The sequence below is a fragment of the Tamandua tetradactyla genome, chromosome 22 (genome assembly GCF_023851605.1).
Source record: "Tamandua tetradactyla isolate mTamTet1 chromosome 22, mTamTet1.pri, whole genome shotgun sequence".
NCBI classification, from domain to species: domain Eukaryota; kingdom Metazoa; phylum Chordata; class Mammalia; order Pilosa; family Myrmecophagidae; genus Tamandua; species Tamandua tetradactyla.
Window position 1 is genome coordinate 24,601,703 of NC_135348.1, and position 22,612 is coordinate 24,624,314.

General features: G+C 36.5%; 1 protein-coding gene across 2 annotated transcripts in view; it reads right to left on the minus strand.

Annotated features, from left to right (window-relative positions):
* The window catches only part of USP38 (ubiquitin specific peptidase 38), a 37,106-nt gene extending 14,749 nt beyond the window's left edge, over window positions 1-22,357 (minus strand). Inside the window, exons 1-6 of one of the 2 annotated variants that reach the window (XM_077139938.1) lie at window positions 20,888-22,357; window positions 17,105-17,240; window positions 8,473-8,602; window positions 6,676-6,777; window positions 2,699-2,857; window positions 672-865 (exon numbers count right to left, since the gene is read on the minus strand). In XM_077139938.1, the coding sequence (XP_076996053.1) occupies window positions 672-865; window positions 2,699-2,857; window positions 6,676-6,777; window positions 8,473-8,602; window positions 17,105-17,240; window positions 20,888-21,569 (1,403 nt within the window). In that variant the 5' untranslated portion in view covers window positions 21,570-22,357. Of the gene's footprint in view, window positions 1-671; window positions 866-2,698; window positions 2,858-6,675; window positions 6,778-8,472; window positions 8,603-10,855; window positions 11,066-17,104; window positions 17,241-20,887 lie in introns of those variants that run through there. The other variant, XM_077139940.1, reaches the window with a different exon arrangement.
* Window positions 22,358-22,612: the final 255 nt, after the last annotated feature.

Below are 22,612 nucleotides of genomic sequence, written 5' to 3' on the forward strand. Positions count from 1 at the left end.
AAGAACAACATACTTGAGGACACATAAACTCTTTGGAATAGGCCCAATCAATTCACTGTTACATTAATAAATTATCAATCAGAGTTATTAAAAAGTGACATGTTAAATAGGGTGGTATATGAGAGTCCCATATTTTATTCATGATTATTCAGTAAACTTTGTTCTTCTCTAATTAAAAAATGGTAAAAAATAAAACCCAGAGCTAAATTAAATAAATAAAAAAGGTGACTTCTCAAGGGGTGCAAGGGTAGCTCAGTGGTAGAATTCTCGCCTGCCGTGCGAAGACCTGAATTTGATATCTGGTCCATGCACTTGCCAAATCGAACAAGCAAAACAAACAAAAACAAAAATTCAACAAATACTGTTGCAATAATGGGATGTGCACATGGAAAAATAATGAAATGTGACCCTGCCATACAGCATACAAAAAAAAAAAAAGTTGACTTCTAAATGCAATGCATAATATAAATAATAAAGTAGAATCTATAGACATTAACATGTTAATAGTTTCTGAGCACTAAAAGGATTTTCATTCTGAATGAGGCAATTATATGAAAATATTTTAACACTTATATTTATAAAGCATGTGAGGATAATCCCACCATCTTACATTTCATTAGCATGCACTGATTTCTATAATTAAAACAAAAGTGATTCAAATTAAAACTTACTCTGTAGCCATAAACAACGCCTGTATAACACTATTCATATAACATGTATTTCCTAGATTAATAAGACCAGTTTTCCCAGTTTCAGATTTTCCAGAAAGTCTAGACAAACAAGATGCCAAAGAATTGGATTGAGAAGTCCAGGCACTTTGATTGAGAATTAACTTAATCTTCTCTTCACTGGGCTTAGGAAAATCCTAGATCACAAAGAGGAAAAACAAGTTTAAAAGTAAAACAGAATATTTTTAGTATCAAATTAACTAACACCAAAGAAGATACTTCCACTGACATTTAAGATTTCTTTTTTCCTACTTAGTTTTGAAATCAATGACAGAATTAGGCCAGTCATCAAAAAATCAAAATACATTGCAAGGCAAAAATAAATACTGCTAAAGGAAGAGTTTGTCAAGTTGAAGAAAACTGAGGAACCAGGAATTCATGTCATATTTGAACTATTTTATCTTCCATATTTGCCAGGAAAATGCTTATAAAATAAAACTTTGGGATCAGAGAGTATTCTGCAGTGCTATTTGAAGGCAGTAGAATGAAGACTTAAATTAGCACACAATCGAATATGCTAAACAATCTGCTTTCAAAAATTGTAATAAAAATTAGAAGTGTGTCCTTTTCATTCACTACTAGTATTTACTTAATATCGGCTCTTAGAAATACAAGCCCAAAGTGATTAGTGGATGAAAATGAAAGAATTTAAGTACAATGACTTCTGATTTTGAAAAATAAAACTAAGGTTATGTGTAATCATATAGAAAATTATTGAAAGGCACAGATTCTTCCTACCTGCTTTGTGAAGTATGAAATAAAATTTTAAATGTAAATGATTTTAAGCATGAGCAGAGCATTGGAGAAAAAGAGTTGGTAAAATCACTTAGGCTTTCCTGGATTACTATTACCACTTTCTTAGAAAAGGAAGCTTTTCTGAAGGAATTTCAATCTCCCAATTTTTTTTGTTGGCAGACTCACAAGAGTGAGTCTCTTGCTTCTTCTGAGCCTACCTAAGTTATAAGAATTTTCAATATGAAAAGCACTAAAGAATTCTAAAATAGCAATCAATTAACAACAATAGCTTTCATCTATGGACATGGACAATTTAAAAGCTTAACAGTGCTGTTAAATCCATAGAAAAAGCTCTCAGATATAAAGACATTTATTTCTAAAGCGTTAAAGTGTCATATCAGTTTTCACGTTAATTATTGAACAGTCTTGTCCTGTGTGTCTAACCACAATAAATTTTATTTAGCTAACTATAAAGTAAAAATAACATGATTTTTGATCCATTTTAGATACTGATGTAAAAGTAATGACAGTTTTACATTATATTTTGAATTTCAAAATGAAAATTAATAGAACTGATTTCTAATAACTTCTGATTAAATCTCTCTGAGCCAAGTTCTCCAATTCTTTTGCTACATGTTGATTACAGAGTTTATTAGGAGGAAACTACATATTATGACCTATTTTTCATCATGAACAGAATCAGTGTTGTTTAGCTCCACTAGTTATATAAAGTTGAAAAATAGGTTAAGTTCACAAATAAGTAAAGATTTCATGAAATATGGTAATTCATGAACAGTCCAGAGCAAAATGGAATAAAAAAACTGAAAGGAACCGAAGTCAAATATTTCTTTAAAGTGCATGTCCTTGATTCTAACATGCATTTTACATATTTTAAAACTTCTGAAATTGGGATACAACTTTTATGCATGTTTTTGTTTAATATAGCTTTTCTTTTTAAACAGATTTTTCCCAAAGCTGTTATACATTCAAAGACATGACCTATAGTTGATGGCATGATAGAACTGAGAAAATATGGTGATTCATTTAGAATGGTTACAGCAAAAAACTGTCCCCTAAATAATAATGAAATCTGATTCCAATTGCATTTATTAAACAAAAAGCTTATTACAATAAAGTAGTAAATTGAATATCTGCTTATGAGAATGTTTCACCATATTCATTTATCACATCTTGGCTTGCAGTTCCACTAATACTGGTATACCTATCATTCATACCTTTATTGCCTCCAGAACAGGTTCGTAGAGATCTGGAAATCCAGAATAGTGGTACATCATACAGTGTATCAATTCTGTTAATTGCACTAAAAAGGCTGTACTGGAAGGCTGGCCATCACTTTTGAAAGAGTGAACCAAATGAACTACATGAGGAACAACCTGAAGCGAAAAAAAGATAAATACTTCCTTGGCATGAAAATCTCTAGCTTGCAAATGGAATGTCAATGCTGGACAATCAGCAAATACTTTCCTATATGTTTAGTCACAGTCTTTTTCTAAAGAAGTTTCAGGGTTAAAAATTTCTAGAACTTCAAGGCAAATTTAATTTCCAGTCACATGTAATTGTAATTCCATATAAGACCCCTCTCTTCATCTTTATACTCCATCCAAATCAAATTAAAATACAAAATAAGAGCCTTAGTTATTGCTGCTATTCTAAAAAAATGCCTTATGTTGAAAAATTTTGAGAACTATTATATTCACCAGATCATTCAATGTGGAACAAATTTTTAAAAGATAAACCCAGAAGTAGCTTAATAGCTCCATCTAGTGTGAATTCAACTTTTTTATTTGAAAGAATTCTACATACTTTGCATATTAAAGTCTACTTCAAGAAAGTCTTAGAAATAAATTATATATATACTAAAATTACAGTTCAGATAACAGGATTACTTTTCTATTAGATAAGCACAGGGATTGTGTCTTATGGTAAAGTGGCTACCCTTACCAAACACCCCTACCTACCTTCCACCCCCAAAAAGAGACATCATTCTAAGAACAAAGGGAATCGGAATGTCTATTTATTTTTAAGGAGCTGAGGTTAAAAATAAAAGAAAAATCTAAAATGTTTATTGCTCATAAACATGTAAAAATGTGTTAGCATTCATAATGAATAAAACAATGTTCTTCATTGTAGAATTAGACTGAAAAGTCACTTAATATAGAGCTTTCATGGTCAAGTTCATGTGTCAACCTTGCCAGGTGGTGGTGCCCAGTAGTCTGGTTGGGCAAGTGCTGGCCTGTCAGCTGCTATGAGGACATTTCATGGACTTAAATCATGACCACATTGGCTGCATCCACAGCTGATTGCATTTGCACTCAGTTAAGGAGAGTGTCTTCTGCAGTGAGTGATGCTTAATCTAATTACCAGAAGGCTTTTAAGGAGGATTCAGAAAAGACAACACTTTTCCTGCTTTAGCCAGCCAGTCTCTCCTGAGAGTTCACTGCAGACCTTCACTAGAACTGCCAGCTCACAGTCTGCCCTATAGGTTTTAGACTTACATCCCCATTGTTACCCAGCTAGCCTCTTCTGAGAGTTCATTGAAGAACTTCACTGGACCTGCCAGTTCACGGCCTGCTCTACAAAACCTGGAATCTTACATTTCCATGGTTGCCCAGCTAGCCTCTCCTCAGAGTTCATCAAGGACCTTCATTGGAGCTGCCAACTTGCAAGGTGCCCTATAGATCTTGGACACTTATGTCCTGATGGTTGCATGAGAGACTTTTATAAATTTTATATTTATAGATATCTTCTGCTGATTCTGTTTCTCTAGAGAACCCTTAGTACAAGAGCCAATCACATATTTAAGAGGTATTTATAAAATGAAACAAATCCTTTCATGCAAAAATGTCTCATTCTATTAGCACTACACTGTCCTTGTCCCAACTAAGTATTAGTTATAATCTGATATTATATATTTACACTTTCTATGGTAAAAAGGCATCTGATTATGTTTTATTTCTAGCTCATTTCTGTTGTTAACTCATGGTGAAAGAAAAGTTATAGTTCTATGGGTACATCATCAAATAGCAATTAAAACAATTATTTTAATATTTGTTAAATTAACTCCCTTTCCTTTTCCCTGAACACAATCACATTCTTAAATTTAATACTTATTCCTATTCTGCTCTGTTTGGGTTTATTCTAATATTTGGAGTCTTAAATCACATTTCAGGTTTTATGTAACTTTCTCTAATCTAACCTCCATCAAAAGTACTGATGACTTTAAAATGACCAGTTCCTAGTGAGTTCACTCTATTTTTGTCATTTCTGGGTTTCTAAGCAAATAAGAATTATAATTCTGACCTTTGAAGTCACAGCAAGCAGATACTCTCTTTCTAGCTAAAATATTCAGAGACCACTCTCCTCATTTCCCCCTGCTTTTAAGGGAAGGGCATGGAGGTGGGGGGAGAAGAGGAAGAACGATGGAGAAGAGGAGAAAATTTCAAAGATGATTATCAATTTACAATTCCAAGTCTCCCAAAAGCTTTCCTGGTATAGATTTGGGTTTGTAATTAGGTTACATGGCTGCTACTACTATATCCTAAATGGTCAGTATTATCATGGACACAGAAATTAGACTAAGTTCTTCAAAGCTATATAGATCCACTTTCAAAAAGGCTGTTACTTTCTAAATGCTTGAAAGCTAATTTTTTAAATATGTGAATCTAAATTGTTTACTTAAGTTACTATTTGAGTGAATGTATATAATTCATTTAACCAGAAAATTTGCTCTCCATTTGTACAATCTGCTACAGTTTCTATTTAAAATATTTCTTTTCCATTTATAAAAAGCATTGTAAAAGTAACTTAGCCCACAAAAACATGCATTATAACATCAATTTTTGTTTGCTGTGTAATACTTTATAAGCATATAATATAATGGATAATGATGCTAGTGAGTCCAGATTATTGCTTAGACTTAAACCCCTCGTTGAGCTATTTGGAATTATAAGCAATTTAATTACCCCTTGATCACTACTAGATGCTCAAATTACTTTTAATTGAGTAGCTAGTGAGGCTATACACAGCATTTAGGTAGTAATTAGGTCTTTATGTAGAGTACAGGATAAGCAACTAATCAAATTTTAAAGAATGTCTTCATTATGAAGAGTAATAAACATAATAATGGATGATTAAGTTATGTTAGAGACACTTGTTCATAGAAATTCTGAAAATAAGCCATTATTTTCAAGTGGCTTACACATGATTGTGCTTCAAGACTGGGACAAACAGTTGATACTTTTTCCCTTGGAAGATTTAATATCTGCTATATTAGTTCAAGTTTGAGTTTTGTTTGTATAAAAGGGTGAAATAAGCTATCTGCAGAACTCAGATATAAAGTTATCGGTTGATGATCAAGCTCACAAAAATCAGGGTAATTAACTACAGAAATCACTCATCTTAAGTAATAATTTATAATTTAATTATCAGTTGGTAAAGTTAGCTTATTATAAAACCTGCATATTTTCATTCAGTGGAAGTAAGGCAATGAGTAGCTTATAAAAGTGTCTGGTTCTCCTAGGCTGGTTATATTTCTAACTAAAAATCAACAACTGGAATTCTGTACCTCTTTATTAGTCTCCCCTGAAATTTGTTATAGTGAATCTGTATCCCTAAGGTTTTTACATTCTGGGTATATGAGTAATGAATTTCTAGTCCTGTAAAATTGATGATTAGATTTCAAAGGTAGCTGGTAACCACACTAAGACACTGTCTTCCTATGATGCCTTAGATAGACAAATAAACCACTTTGTCATTCTCTACCTGCAATAATTGATAATCACATTCCAATAGGTAATCCTAGTTCTGGGGCTATAACGCAAAGACTGATGTTTTCCTCTTTTGGAATTATAAAGCAACCAGTGTTTTTTCAACTATATTTCCTCTTCTATATTATATACATTTGCAACAGCCACCCATTAGTGACATCTCCACATGGAGGAGTAACTTTCATTTGATGGCAGTGGTTGCAGATGGGGCAACAAGATGCAGATTTAGTGAAACATAAAAGATGCTGAAATACATGCAATGGAATGAAATCCTACAATCTCAATTTTTAAAGAAATCATAAAGCTACATGAAAATAGTTGGATTTAGGGCTACAGTATAGTCTTTCCACTATACACAAATGTAACTCAAAATAAAGTTCTTAAAAGAGAATTTTTCAGTGTAGAAAGCTTATATCATTACCTACCAAATGGAAAGCCTCTGGAGAATGCTGGAAACTAAGCAGCATGTGAGAAAGAACTGCAAGGGCACCAGGTCTCACAAGAGGAAACCAGAGTCGATTAAAAACCTTAAAATAAGAAAAGATACCCATCTTAGAGTTTGCAGAGAAATCATTAACCTAGTCAGCAGTTATTTTTCTAGGGTCAGAACTTTCTTATGTGCATGTCCCATTCCTAGAAAGTTCTATCATAACGTGTTATTAAAATTTGGGGAGGGAAAAAGTTGAGGAATAAGAACATGATGGAGATCAAAGGGAATATAATGGCCTAAACAACCCTTAAAACTACTCAATCAAATGAAAATCTGTCAAACCCATGTTTACAAGGTGATACCTCCCTGATCCACTATTCAATCCACAAACATTTATTGAGCACCTACTATTTCTAGGCATTGCTCTAGACCCTGAGGATTCAATAATGGATCAAAAGAAAAAATCTCTAATCTCACCCTGCTATAAGGTGGATAGAGACAAAAATGTAACAGTGTTATGAAGAAATAAAAAGAAGGGTATGATGAACAGGAAATGCTGGGTGGCAAGGGGGTCAGCTGTTTTATATAGGGTATTTCAAAGTGCCTCTTGAAAAGGGTGACATCTGACTATAAAAGTGAAGGGTATGAGAGAGTAACCTGGAAGATACTTAGGAGAAGAGGGTTATAAGCAGGGCAAACAGCAATGCAAAGGCCCTGAGCCTTCCACCTCGGTGTTGCTGGAGATACAGCAAGGAGAACAATGTAAGTGAATCACAGAGATTGAGGCAAGAATAGCATGAGATGGGATCCAAGGGCCAGATCACATAGGACCTTGTGTGCCACTTAAAGACTCATGGGGGACCAATGGCAGAAGTAGAGAGCCTACTGCCTTCAACGTGGCAAGAGATGATGGTGACTTTGGACCAGGATGGTAGCAATATATCGGGTGAAAAAGTGGTGAGATTGTGGATATATTTTAAAGGTGGAATTCTCAATAGGATTTGTTAGACATAGGCTGAGAGGGAATAAAAAGGGACAAGGATGATCCACAGATTTTGGCCTGAGCAAGTCGAAGGTTGGAGTATATAAAGGTGTTTATTAAGATGGGGAGGATCAGATTTGGGACGGAAAAATCAGGGGTTAGATTTTGGATAAGTTGAACTTGAGATCTATCTAGGTATAGATAAATAGGTATAGGCAGTTACATATATTAGTCTGGAAAAATGGACTAGAAATATAAATCTGGCTGTCATTAACGTAGAGAATTATTTCAAACCATGGGATACCTATGCAGTGAGTACAGACTGAGAATAAACTGGTCCAAAGACTGAACTTTAAGAAAGATCCAGTGTAGGAGACTGAGATGCTAGTGAATGAGAACAAAAACCAAATAGTGTCCTGGACACCAACTGAGGAAAGTGTTTCATGAGGGAGTGATCAACTCTATCAAATGCTGTTGATAGGTCAAATGAGAGGAGGTTCAGAAATTATCCCTGGATTTAGTGATATTGGACAGCACTCATGTGAAATATAGTTTTGGAGAGTAATGGTGGTGAAAGCTTGATTAGGGTACATTTAAGAGGTAGTGGGAGGAGTATGTTTTCATATAAGATATATGTAAACAAGTAAAATACTTATACTTAAATGGCATTTTTTCCAAACCTATTATTTAAAACAAAAACAAAAGAATATATTCAAAATTAGATGTATACATTTATAAAGGGGACAACCCAAAGATAACTAGCTTGATTACATGAGTCCATACATCCTTAGAGTTATTACCCCAACTTACCAGTTCTATTTTCAGCAAAGTAACGTCTATCAAAATAGTAAACTTCTGGACAGCTGCCAGTCCTTTCAAGAGTGCAATCACCCATGTTTCAACATGCTGAGCCAATGGCCAGGACAGCCAGTCAATCATTCTGAAAATTGAAGGAAAACAAACAAAGCTGTCAGTATTGAAAATATTTTCAGCATTATTTAGTTAGGAATGACATAAGTTATAGTAAAAAACTGCTTACTTTTTAAAAAAAATTATTTATTAATTAAAAAATAAACAAAATAAAACAACATACATAATCAGTAATTCACAATATTATCACTTAGTTGCATATTCATCATTTCTTAGAACATTTGCATTAATTCAGAAAAAGAAATAAAAAGAGAATAGAAAAAGAAATAAAATGAACACAGGAAAGAAAAAAAAAAAAAGATTATACCTACCATACCCCTTACCCCTAGCTTTCATTGATCACTAGCATTTCAAACTAAATTTATTTTAGCATTTGTTCCCCCTATTATTTATTTTTATTCCATATGTTCTACCCCTTTGTTGGCAAGGTAGATAAAAGGAGCATCAGACACAAGGTTTTCACAATCACACGTGACAGCTGTAACATTATTCAATCATCCTCAAAAATATGGCTACTGGAACACAGCTCTACATTTTCAGGCAGTTCCCTCCAGCCTCTCCAATACATCTTGAATAACAAGATGATATCTACTTGGTGCATAAGAATAACCTCCAGGATAACCTCTCGACTCTGTTTGGAAACTCTCAGCCATTGACACTTTGTCTCATTTCCCTCTTCCCCCTTTTGGTCAAGAAGGTTTTCTCAATCCCTTGATGCTGAGTCTCAGCTCATTCCAAGATCTCTGTCCCATGTTGCCAGGAAGGTCCACACCCCTGGGAGTCGTGTCCCACGTAGAGGGGGTAGGGGGGTGAGACTGCTCGTTATGTTGGCTGGAGAGAGAGGCCACATTTGAGCAACAAGAGAGGCTCTCTTGGGGGTGACTCTTAGGCCTAAATTTTAAGTAGACTTGACCTATCCTTTGTGGGGTTAAGTTTCATATGAACAACCCCCAAGACTGGGGGCTCAGACTATAGCTTTGGTTGTCCACACTGCTTGTGAGAATATCAAGAATTCAACTTGGGGAAGTTGAATTTCTCCCCGTTCTCACCACTCCCCGAAGGGGGCTTTGCAGATCCTTTTCCACTCACTGATCAAATCACTCTGGGATTTATCAGGGCATCACTCTAGACAAACCAGCAAAATCTTATGTCCTACCTGAGACTCCAAGTACTTATGGCGAAGAACCGCTTACTTTTTGACTCAATATTTATTAACTTGTGAAAGGTACTGTCCAAGATGTAAACATGAGTGTGATAGGTGCTTGTTCTCAAGGAGTTTCCAATATTGTGAGCTTATAATTTCTTATATTTAATATAATTCCATAAAACGAATTGCTGATAAATTGTCATTTTGCAAAAATGCAGAATTTTAAATTTATGCTATATAGTGATATAAGATTTTACTTGGCAAATTTACTCTAAAAACAGTGTAGATATCTGAAATAAGATACATGGTTATAAATCAAGATTTCTTTTTCCTGATGATTAGAGTCTAATATGAAATGAACTCTTAAATAACACTGTATTTTGAGTTGTAAAACAGGTCTCTTCATCCCTTCCAAAATGCTACTATACAAAGACACAAAAAGGAAATTGCAAGTAGATAAAGGGCATCAAGTGTGCAAATATCCTAATAGTTTTTCATTTTGCATTGAGATTTTTTCTTCTTTAATACGAACCCAGTTTAACTGAAGAAAGACAAAGGATGGGGTCTGACGGAGACTGCCTAAAGTTAGACATTTACCACAGCAAGGACTAGTACAACTCTTCTGGGAAGCAACTGGGTCAAATAGTTATATTATTTAATCCAGTAATACAACTTGGGGGATAATATACTAAGAAAACAGTAGGAGAATAAAATGTAGATATTTGAAGTCACAGTGGTCTGGGATTAAAATTTCAATTCACCATTTATTAGCTTTGGAACCCTAAATCCCTTATATAAGAATATTTTACTTCTCTGTGTTTCAGCTTCCTCATCTTAGATTACATTTAAGTATGCTTTTTTACAGGGCCGTTGTAAAGACTGAATGAATATACTACACTGGAAATCCTCATTATAAATTCCTTTCTTCCACCAAATACTAACATGTGACAATAGAGAAATAAATACCTTAATTGTACAAAATGTCAAATATAAATGTTAAGTACATAAATATGCTACCAAAGAGTCTTCTACAATGTTAGAACTGACTTCTAAATTGATATGGTTATTTTCACAACAGCTTTGTTATAAGTATCTACATTAACACTGGAGTGTTACCTTTATTCAAGCTTTTGCTTTTAAGAAAAAATGTTCCATCAAATGTTAAGATGCATGTCAACTGCAAGTCATCTGTACATTCCCTCCATTCCCTACATAAATTTTACTTCCCTCTTTGTTTCTTCTGGCCATCTTCTTCCAATAATTATGGTTACAAATCATTGAAGAAGTCTCTGACAAGTATTCTATATCTTCCAACTATTGTTAGTCTGATTTTCATCAAAGTTTGTGGTCACTGTATACATAAGGAGTAAGAAAGCAGAGACACACTTGCATTTGTGCAAAAGGAATATATTCACTAATAATCTGTTTATGATATGGAAAAATTGTATACAACATAAATGTTCATCAATAAGGAAATAGCTAAATGTACCATAATATTGAAATTATGCTATATTAGAACACTATGTAGAAGTTATAGAGACTGAAATAGAGCCAAATGAATCTATCAACAGGGATATAATATGGAAAGATCTGAGATATTGATGAATTTAAAAAGAAACCCAATAAGTTTTGTTCCATTTTAAAAGAAAATCATCTAAGTGCGAGTGCATATATAGTGTATAAATATGCATACATAAGAAAGAAGTGGTCTAGATGTGGAGGCTATTTCTAGCAGGACTGCTACTGTAGTGCTAGACAAGACTCTGTAGAACACAGGGTCTGAGGCAGTAAACCCCGCTTGGTTCGAAGGGCAGTCTGGTAAAGGGTACTCATGAGCAGAGACCAGAAAATTCCATTTTGGCCATGACTCTTTATTATCCCTTATCACTTAGCCAATCTTTTCTCCTATCCTCCCCATTTCCAGCTCCCCATCCATAAGCCTCCACTCTTTACCTTATCTCATGTGTACCCAATCTCAAGAACACCCTGAAGAAAATTCAAGTCAAAGATAACACACCAGAAGTCATTCATAAAACAAATATTTGAATGCATATTACACACTAGGTATTGTGTTAGGTGCTGGGAATATAATAGTAAGATATAACTTTTGCCCTCAAATAGGTAAGAAAAGTTAGGAAATTTGTCAACAGTTAACAAATAACAGCACTGGCATTAGAACTAAGCTCTGCTGGAGTATAATGCAATGTGTTTTGCTACACTTTATATTCCAGTCTGCTTCAATCTGGCTGGACTTACCTATGCCCAAACCTTCTCAGACACAGGCATGTTAAGATGAGTTATTTCTTTGGGTAAGGACAGTCTTATCTATTATGTACGGATTCCTATTAGTTTGGTTCAGAGGACAACTTATTTAACCCTGACAGACTGATTTAATTGTTTTTTTACTACTTAAAAAACATTTAAATGCAGTTGTTATTTTTCTATTTAAAAGACTTATCTCCAACATTAGATAGTGAGCTCAAGAGCAGTGATCTTGTTATTGTCATTGTCTTATGTATTTTTGGATGCCAGTACTTAACATAGTGCCTGGGACTGAGTAGGAGTTCAAACTTGTTGAATAAATGAAACTATTTTTGCCTACCGTTAATTTTTAAAACCTTAACATTAAAATCAGCAATATTATGGTAGGCCACAAGATAGATTTAATCTTAATATACAGTGAATAAAACCAATTTTTACTTTTAGATGGCAGCCTAAGGGCTGGATTCAGCCTGGAGTTTTATTTATCCCAATGTTTTAAAAATTGGGAAATTTCATAAAGAAAATGATTAGGCTTATTTTTTTTATTTTTGCATGGGCAGCACCAGGAATTGAACCTGGGTCTCCAGCATGGCAGACAAAAACTTTGCCACTGAGCCACTGTGGCTTGCCCTGATTATTTAAAAAATGTGATCAAGTCAGACAGTGCTCAAATTTCCCTATGACAGCATACAATTAGAGTTGAGTATCAGCTTTCCTTTTCATAAGGTGTTTCTGTACTCAAATTAAGTACATTGCCCACTACTCCCATTCCCCATTCAATTACAGTTGGCCTAATTTGTTCTTTAATGTTAACTGCCTGCACCTGGTATGGTATTTGCCTTTGTAATCTTTTGGATTACAGAATAGATAACATAAAAAAATCAAAGAAAATGACAATAAAGCAAGATAACTTATTATAGGGGAGGTACAGAGTATGGGGAAGAACAGGGTGAGAGTATGGTAAAACTAATTATCACTATTACATAACAGCAACATCTCTTTTGATCACATTTTCTATAGAGAATAATTACTACAAAGAGATGATGGGTTAAATTGGATTATGTGGTCTAAATTGAAAATGCAATACAAAACTGGGCTACAACTTCCCATAGATACAAATAAATAAAAGTTAATTTCCAGATATATTTTGAAAACAAAATACATTCATAAATTGGAGATGATGATAGTTTTTTAAATGGTTGAAAAATTAAGACTCTTTAAAAAGTACTGAACATCAAGAAGTAAAATTTGCACTTGATTTAATAACTAACAAAAGTCACTATCGCTTTTTGCTCAAAAGGGAAAAATGAGGTCAGGATGACTCAGAAAAATCATTATTGGCAAAAAAGACCAACTAGAAAACTCTGTTACAACAATGAATGGCTGACTCCCTCAAAATAGTAGGGATAAAAAAAGGTGTCATTCTAAGAAATGTCTTAAAGAATCTAAAGGACCTACTAATTATTATTAATCAAAGGGAATGAAAAAAATGATGGAGTTGAAAATTGTTTATTTTGTACTGAGATATCTAAGAGTACAAGCGTGCCAACTGTGGAAAAAAGTATCAGGCCATTAACGTAAGTTTCTACTTCTGCTTCTAATAGGCAGTGACCCTGAGTAAGAAATTTGACTACTCTGGATTTGTTGCATCATTGGTGATAACTCTGGAACCACACTTGGATTCAAATACCAACTCCACCACTTACTACCTGGGTGACCTTGGATAAGTTATTCAACCTTTCAGTTTCCTAAATTATAAATAGGGCCATTAATAGTCTCTACCTCAAAAGATTTTGGTGAGGATTAAATGACTTATGGCATTGAAAGGGAAATGCTAGCTATTATCCCTTGATGTTAAAGAGAGAATGAGCAATAAGAAATTGGAAGTAAAAAATACAGGTAAATTGATACAATTACATTTAGTAGCAAAAGGAGGAAGAAGAAAAGCTAAAAGACAAAGGTCTTTTAAAACACTGGAGCAACAAGGGGAAGGTGGGAAAATCAAAGTACCTATAGTTTGTGAGATCACTTACATAAGCTTTCTGAGAATGCAATATAAATATCTAAGTTTAAAAAGAGCAATTACTGGGGTGAATGGGTAGTTCAGAGGTTAGAATGCCCATTTTTCATGCGTGAGACCGGGTTTGATTCCTGGACCATGCACCACCACCGCCTGCACTGCCCCCTCCAAAAAGCAATTATTGTACAGTCTCATTTAGAAAATGCTTTTAAGAAAACAGGGACCTAGACTGTAAGCTCTCATAACAGTCACATTTTGTCTGGAGTGGTAATTATTATTTTTGGATTTTGAGAGGTTGTTTTATATATGTATAACCTGGTATTAAGAGATAAGAATGATGGTGATCAGGTCAGGATTAAGGTAATTCAGAACACAGGGGTAAGGAAGACATTGTCTATATTTTAGATCCTTACCTACTCTTTGAGACCAAAGGAAGCAATCAATAAGCCAAGCCCTTGATCTTGAAGCTTGCTCTTGTGAAGAGCAAAAGTCTAGCTTACCTATAGGCATGCATAAGAGTCACCTCTGGAGGACCTCTTTTGTTGTGCAGATGTGGCCTCACTCTTATCTAAGCCCAACTCTGCAAGTGAAATTATTGCCCTCCCCACTATGTGTGACGTGACATCCAGGGGTGAAAGTCTCCCTGGTAGAGTGGGATCAACAATTCTATCTTGACCAAAAGGGGGAAAAGAAGTGTAACAAATAAGTTATCAGTGGCAGAGAGATTTCAAGAGAGTTGAGAGGCTACATTGGAGCTTGCTCTTACACAGCTTCAGTTAGACATTGCTACCTATCAGAATTTGCCAAACCCCAAGCAAAACCATTCCAGCCAATCCTAAAGAACACCTAGTGCAATATGTTAAGATTCTACAAAGGTTCCATGAACTAGGGTAACTTCCTAGAAACCTACAACCTGCAGATGGGTCCCTGGACCAGATAAATCCAGAAACTCAGAGGGGCCAGCGTTTCTAGAACATCAGCTAGTTCTATCTCCCTACCCCTTATTACTGACAGCCCTTCCAACATGAAAAAGTTAGAGTGGGCATAGCCCAAATATCCCTAAAAAGTGAAAGAGCAAAAGCAACGGTGGAGTTATACATAGAAGGTAGGGTTTAACAAATGAGCATGATTCCTGAATCATGATATTGACATTTCTTTTAGTCTCCAGTATCTTAGAGCAGCTAGGAGTAAAAACCTAAAATTGTGGAACTGTAACCCATACCAAACTCTGATATCTATTCTACAACTAATTGTTGTGCTGTGCTTTGAAATTTATTGCTTTTTTGTATATATGTCATTTTTCACAAAAAATTTTAAAAAATGATGATTAAAAAATACACACATTTCTTCTAGCCTCCAATGTTCTGGAGCAGCTAAAAGGAAAAATCTGAGAGGATGGTATGGTAGCCCATGACAAACTCTGGGATCTATCTTATAACTACTTGTTGAAGAGTGCTTTTGATAATGAATGCTTTTTTCTTTGTTTTGTATATATGTTATATCATACAATAAGAAAAGTTAAAAAGAAAAAAGATGTACATTTATATGTTATTAGTGTCCATAATTTTATAATGGGTGCTCAGAAAAGCCATTTTGTCCCAAACCTTACATTTAAAAAAATATGCTTAGCAACTTCACAAAAAAAATAGAAACATTATTCAAAAAAAGTAATTTTGTCCCAGAACCTTACATTTCAAAAAATATGCTTAGCAACTGCATGAAAAAAATAGAAATATTATTTAAAAAATGCAAAACAAACATAGGCAGATATGAAACAAGGATTGTTAGACACGAAAAGCTCAATTAGAAAAACTTAGCCATTGAAATAAAGAAACCCAATAAGTGGAATAAGTTCTATAGATGGGTATCTTTGAAAATTAATACATTGTAAAATTGTACTAATGCTCTTCCCCCAAAATATTCACAAGGTTTTCTCCCTCATTTTCTTCAGGCTTTTACTTTATGGTTGCCTTTCTCAGTGAGGCCTGCCTCTACCTCTTTTAAAGTGAAAACCACTATGCACTTCATATGCCTCTTCCTGTATACTGTTTCCCCAAAAAACTTATCATCATGTAATATACTACATTATATACTTACTGTAGCTAATCAAATCTAAAACAAAATCAACTTTAAGTTGCATAATTAGTTTATGCACTATTAAAACAGGAAAAGCCTTGCCAATTAAGCTAGGGCACCAAGGACAGTCCATTTCCACATTTTAACATATCTGAACACAGTATGCATCTTGGAATCAAAATTTGTTGTTAGTCTGCCTCCAATTACCAGGAAGTAAACACACAAGTGCAGATATTTTTATCTGTTTGTTCAAGAATATTTTCAACACATTCTGGTGCATATAATAAGTGCTCAATAAATGTGATTTGAAGAAATGCTGAGGAGAAATAATAAACTGTAAGAAAAAACTGTAAAACATCAGGATGAAGAGAAAAACAAAGAAGCTACCAAAAAGCCTGACAATACACAAAACAATGACATTCAGATTGACAACAGACTTTCCATCAACAATAATAAATGTCAGGAGAAACAGCAGTATTATTTTCAAAATGCTAAGAGAAAGTGATGATTAAATTAAAATTTTGTATCTTTACAAATCATCTATTTAAGACTAAGGGAGAGAAAGACATTGCAAAAAAGTCAAAGGCTAAGAGTGTATTATCCATTTACCCTGGTTAAAAGAGAAAGTAAAGTACATACTTGGCCAAAAAAAAGTGAACACCAAAGGAAGAAATGTCTTGCAGGTAACAATAACAAGCAAAGAAATTACTAATGTATATGGACAAATTTGACTCCTGACTACAATGGTGATCATGTATAAATTTGGAATTAAACAACAAAAAAAGCTAAATTGGAAATGGACTTATGAATTACAGATATTTCTGTCAGAGCTACGGTTAAGAACTCAGTCCAATTGATTTGGAGAGTTCTTATATATCCTTCACATTTAATTTCATGATTTCAGTTTTAAACATTTCTGTAATTTGTTCATTATCTGCAAAATATGACTGAAAATATCTTTTCCTTCCAAATCTACAATTACCATCCATAGTGTCATGAAGAGGTACCTGCAAAGAGCTTGGGTCATACTTGCATCTTTTACATTTGGATCCGTAGTAAGGCTCCTGATGAGAACTGTAATCATCTGTAGAGGGATATGTTGCACAAGGCTTGCCAATGCTACAGAAGGTTCAAATGTTGCATCTGTTTTTTTTTTAATTAAAAAGAAAAAAGAATATGACAAGATGGCTCAAGTGAAATATTTAGAGAGAACATTACTTTAAAAAAAACTAATTGCAGCAAAGGTGTTAACTTAGAAAGCAGTTGTTAAAGCTATACTTCATGGACAGACTCTAATTTATAAAAGGAATGTAAAATCACAGAAATGATAGATTAATAATGAGTAGCAATGATCGCTCATTCTACGGAAAGATCTACTACAATATAAAAATTATTATTTGCTATGGACATATTTAGTGCGTGTTACAGTACTTATTTGCATTCTTTAATATTAAGTTATCATTAGAAAAACATCAGCAGTACCACAGCAACAGCAGGGTTAAATATTGGGGGGAGGGACAAGAGTTAAGGGAAGATTTAGATTTCCTATTTTGTGAGGGTGTGTTTATTGGTTATCGTTCTCTCGGGAACAATGAAATTATCTAAGATTGAGAGTGCTGATGGGCTGTGGACTTTGGGCATTATACATGAAGCCTAATGAATGCAGATTTCTGAAGGATGCACTGACTGAGTAGTAGACTGGTGAACGATGGTCTATATATATTATCGAATATTACAAAAAGGAACGAGGTTGTAAGGCATGAAAACCCGTGGGACATTCACTGAGGCATAATAAGCCAGAAACAAAAGAACAATTATTGTATGGTCTCCTTTAGAAAATGCTTATAAGAAAACAGGGGCTTAGATTGTAAGCTTTTATAGCAGACACATTTAGTCCAGAGTGGTAATCATTATTTCTGGATTTTGAGAGGCTGTTTTATATATCTATAACCTGGCACTTACAGATAAGAACAAAGTTGATCAGGTATGGATTAAGGTAATTCAGAACACAGGGGTAAGGAAGACATTGTCTATATTTTAGAACCATACCTACTCTTTGAGACTAAAGGAAAAAAGGTTTATTTTGTCCAGAACCTAAATTTTCGGTAGCACATAATCTAACTCAACCTGTCTGGATAGCTCATTTGAATAACTGAAACACAGGGAGACCAGAACAAGAATGAGGGCATTTAATCCTTTATATTTAATGCCTGGATACATCCTAGAATATATTAAGCAGATAATCAAAAAGTATTGACAAAGTCCCTTAAGGGATGGGAAAAAAAAATACGGAACTATAAAACTTTACCATCAGGGAAACCCCTGATACTGTGTCAAACATCAGGGACACCCAAATCAATAGACAAAGACCTTGATCTTGACACTCTTGTGAAGCTTATATACGTAGCAGAAAAGTTTAGCCTACCTATAGATATACCTAAGAGTTACTTCTGGAGGACCTCTGTTGCTCAGATGTGGCCTCACTCTCTCTAAACCCAACTCTGCAAGTGAAATCATTGCCCTCCCCTCTACGTGGGACATGACATCCAGGGGTGAAAGTCTCCCTGGCAGCTTAGGAGATGACTCCCAGGGATAAGTCGGGCCCTGGCACTGTGGAATCAACAATTCCATCCTGACCAAAAAGGGGAAAAGAAGTGTAACAAAGAATCAGTGGCTGAGAGTTCAAATAAAGTCGAGAGGCTACTCTGGAGGTCACTCTTATGCAAGCTTCAGTTAGACATCGTTACTTATCATGGCTTACCAAACCCCAACCAAAACCATTCCAGCCAACCTTTAAGAACACCTAGGGCAATATATGATTCTACAGAGGTTCCATGCATAAGGTAACTTTCCAGAAACCTACAACCTCCAGATGGGTTCCTGGACCAGAGACGTCCTGAAACCTATAGGGTCCAGCCTCTCCAGAACATCAGCTAGTTCCATCTCCCTACCCCATATTACTGACAGCCCCTTCCAACACGAAAAAGTTAGAGAGGGCATAGCCCAAATACCCCTAAGGAGTGGGACAGAAAGATCAAAGTTGATGGTGGAGTTATACAGAGAAGGTAGGGTTTAACAAATGAATATGATTGCTGAATCATTAATAGATTTTTCTTTTGTCTCCAGTATCTTAGAGCAGCTAGAAGTAAAAACCTAAAATGGTGGAATTGTAATCCATACCAAACTCTGAAATCTGTTCTACAACTAACTGTTGTACTGTGCTTTAAAATTTATTGCTTTTTTGTATATATGTATTTTTCACAAAAAAGAAGAAAAAAGTCAATTGCAATGAAAAAAAATACATTTATTCCTTCTAGCCTCCTATATTCTGGAGCAGCTAGAAGGAAAAATCTGAGAAGATTGTATGCTAGCCCATGACAAACTCTGGGATGTGTCCTGTAACTACTTGTTGAAGAGGGCTTGAAAATATTGCTTTTTTCTTTCTTTGCTTTGTATATATGTTATATTATATAACAAAAAAGTTAAAAAAAAAATTAAGATATCATTGTGCTAAACTATTCATTAGTAAAGCAGTAGTCAGAAAAGAAATTCAAGGTATCATTTCAATTCCCACTTTAGAGCCTCCAAAATAACTTGTAACTATTAATTACAGTAATCAGGCTGCATTGCTCTAAGGAAACATTTTAAAATCTTTTAAACAAGTCACAATTACAGTGAATAATTTGGGGGACTTTGCTTAAAATACATACAAATTCAGCAAATCCAAAGTTAAATCCAAAGTTAGTGTCTTTACTGCTACAATTCAAAAAGCTCTGGAGAAACCTAATAGCTATAACAAAAAGTTGCAGACAGGTGACACAAGTAAAATGACCAAAAAAAACCCAAAATAAACTCATTTATATGTTTGGTAATTCTTTAATAAGTGTATTAATTCATCAAAACACATGGAGCTTGTTAAAACTTCATCCCCATCTTTTGATCTTACGATAAAAGAAGGACACGTCCTTCACCAGTTCAATCTTCGATAGCCAAGGAGTCCCCACCACTGATGGTACAATTAGGCAGACTGGCTGTACTAAGTAGAAGGAGGTGGACATAGTTTTAGACCTATTATCTCACAACCTGCAGACTGGAATCTCCAAGGTGGAATAGGGCATGTAGACTCACAGGTAAAATTCCTAGGTGTAAAAGCATTTTCTTGCCAAGTATCACTTAACATTCCCAACCTCTTTTTGGAATATGCCATTCTTGGGTTATATCCCAAGTACATCTATTTAAGCTCTTATTCTCTTCCTCTTTCATTCTACCTAAATCCTCTCTCCCACACACTACTGCAGACAGAAAATATCAATGTTCACAAAGTACATTACTAACTGGGATGATCCAGTAATAAAACAAACTGCACAGTCCCTAAGTTTAAAAAAATGGGCGAATAAAAAAAATGAAGGGAAAACTCATTACAAGTTGATAAGAGTCGGTAGAATAATAACATGGTAAACATTATGCTACTATTAGTCATTAAGCTTTATATAGTAGCAGTCATCCTCAAAGCATTCCAAACTTGAGCAGAGGCTGAGTAATTAAGCAACTTGTTTAGTGCCAATGGTCTTTGAGCTACACATTCTCTATCTTTAAAACAGGAATGCTGCCGGTTTTTAAGGTACAAAGTAACAGCCTACATAGGGTAATGAATGGGAATAAAATTTCGGATGAGATATTAGCATTTGCCTCCATTAAGAATGTTTTCAGGGCAGAGAAGCAAACATTGTGTATATATGTGTAAGAAACAGTGAATATCCAAGATTCTCTTAAAATACAACGACCCTTACCTGTGGAAGAGATGCTTGCAAAAACCTCTTGCAGGGAAGGCAGGAGTGTGGATGGCTCGGCCTTCCATATGTTCTGCAGCAAGTTACTCACTTTTGTCACCTGAGAGACATATTCACGCAGCTCCTTCTCCTCGGTGGACACGCACTGGAAGTGGCCTATCGTCCGAACGAGCTGCTGACAGAAGGTGACGGACAATTTTCCTTTGGGGATGCACTGCACGAAGTCGGTCAGGAGATCGCTCAGACGGGCACACAGCTGCGGCTCCGGTCTCTCACAAACCATCCGTAACACCTCCACCTGCAGTAGGCTGAAGAGGTCCAGCACCGATGGGCAGCTTATGATCAGCTTCAGGCCGTTGTGAATATAGTCCAGGATGGCTACGTCCTTCCTGTCCAGCGAATGGTAGCCCTGCTGAAGGAGGCCCAACACGAAGGTCTTGTTGAAGAAGGACTCGAACTCTGGTCGGTGGTAGCGTGCGTAGGCCTCCAGCACCTGGTGTCCCACCTGTCGCTGGAAGAGGTCCTGGCCCTCCAGAATGAGCCGGGTCGTCAGGTCAAACATGGCCTCACACTGCGCCTCGTCGAGCCCATGCTCGGCCGATTCTACCACCTTCCGCACAATCACCCGCTTTAGGGGCAGCGGGTGCGAAGAACTCACCAAGCCCTCCAGGATCTTGTCCATGGTCGCCGCGCGGCAAGTCCAGGAGCTGGAGGTAAGGAGCGGGAGGTGACAGCACGAAGGAGGGGCAGGAGAGCCCCCGGGAGGAGATAAAACTGTAGATAAGCAGCAGCGGGACCGGCCACCGCCACTGCCGCCTCAGTAGCCACATTTATCGGGCAGGAGGGCCCATCAATCCCAGGCAGAAGCTGGTAAGCCTGGCTATCTTAAGATCCGACACCGCCCGTGGCGGGTCGAAGGAGTTAGAGGCCCGCACTCCACGGCCGTCCGGGGCCGACGGTCACTGTCAGCATCAGCGCCGGGGGCTCAAAAGGACCCGGGGAATGCCGGAGGCACTGAAGGCCCAGGGCTGCGAGCTGGTAGGTGGAAGAAGCGCGCCCCCGCGTCGCGAGATAGGTTTGGGCGTTCGGGTTTGAACAGGTCCTGACAAGAAACCCTCTCTCAGCTAAGTCGAAAGCGGCTGTCAGGGAGATTGCCGGGGGCAGCCGGGTGGAAGACAGGGAGGCTAACACCCTTGACCCGGATTCAGAAGTGCCGGCAAACAGGAAGTGAAGCTCTTAGGCGCCTCTGGAAAGGCCCGCCCCACCGCACCCTACCCGCTGGGCCCACTCGTTTCCTCCTTCACCTCCTCCTCCACTCCTCCTCCATTCCTCCTCCACCCCCTCTCAGACCTCCTTTTCCCCTCCTCCCCTCTCACCCTCCTTCCTTTTAGCCCTACTCCAACCCAAGACCGCCCACTCCCTCCCGGCTGCTCCCCTCCCCGTTCCCGCGCCCCGCCCCCTCGCTACCGCGCAGGCGTGTCCGCCTCCAGTCGAGTTGCGCAGCGACGTTCGCGTCATTGAGCAGCGTGTGTCGAGTCACAGGTGGCTGTCCGTGCGGAGTGCACGCCGGTTTCGATTACTCGGGAAACCCAAAGGAACTGTTACCCTCGAAAATCCTGTGAATATGAAAGTTTTGAAGACGCGAGAAGAGCATCTGTGAAGAAAGTAAGGAAAAGAACTCAACTAGGGTTGAGGAGAGACTCTTAATGTCCCGGGTCGTTATCA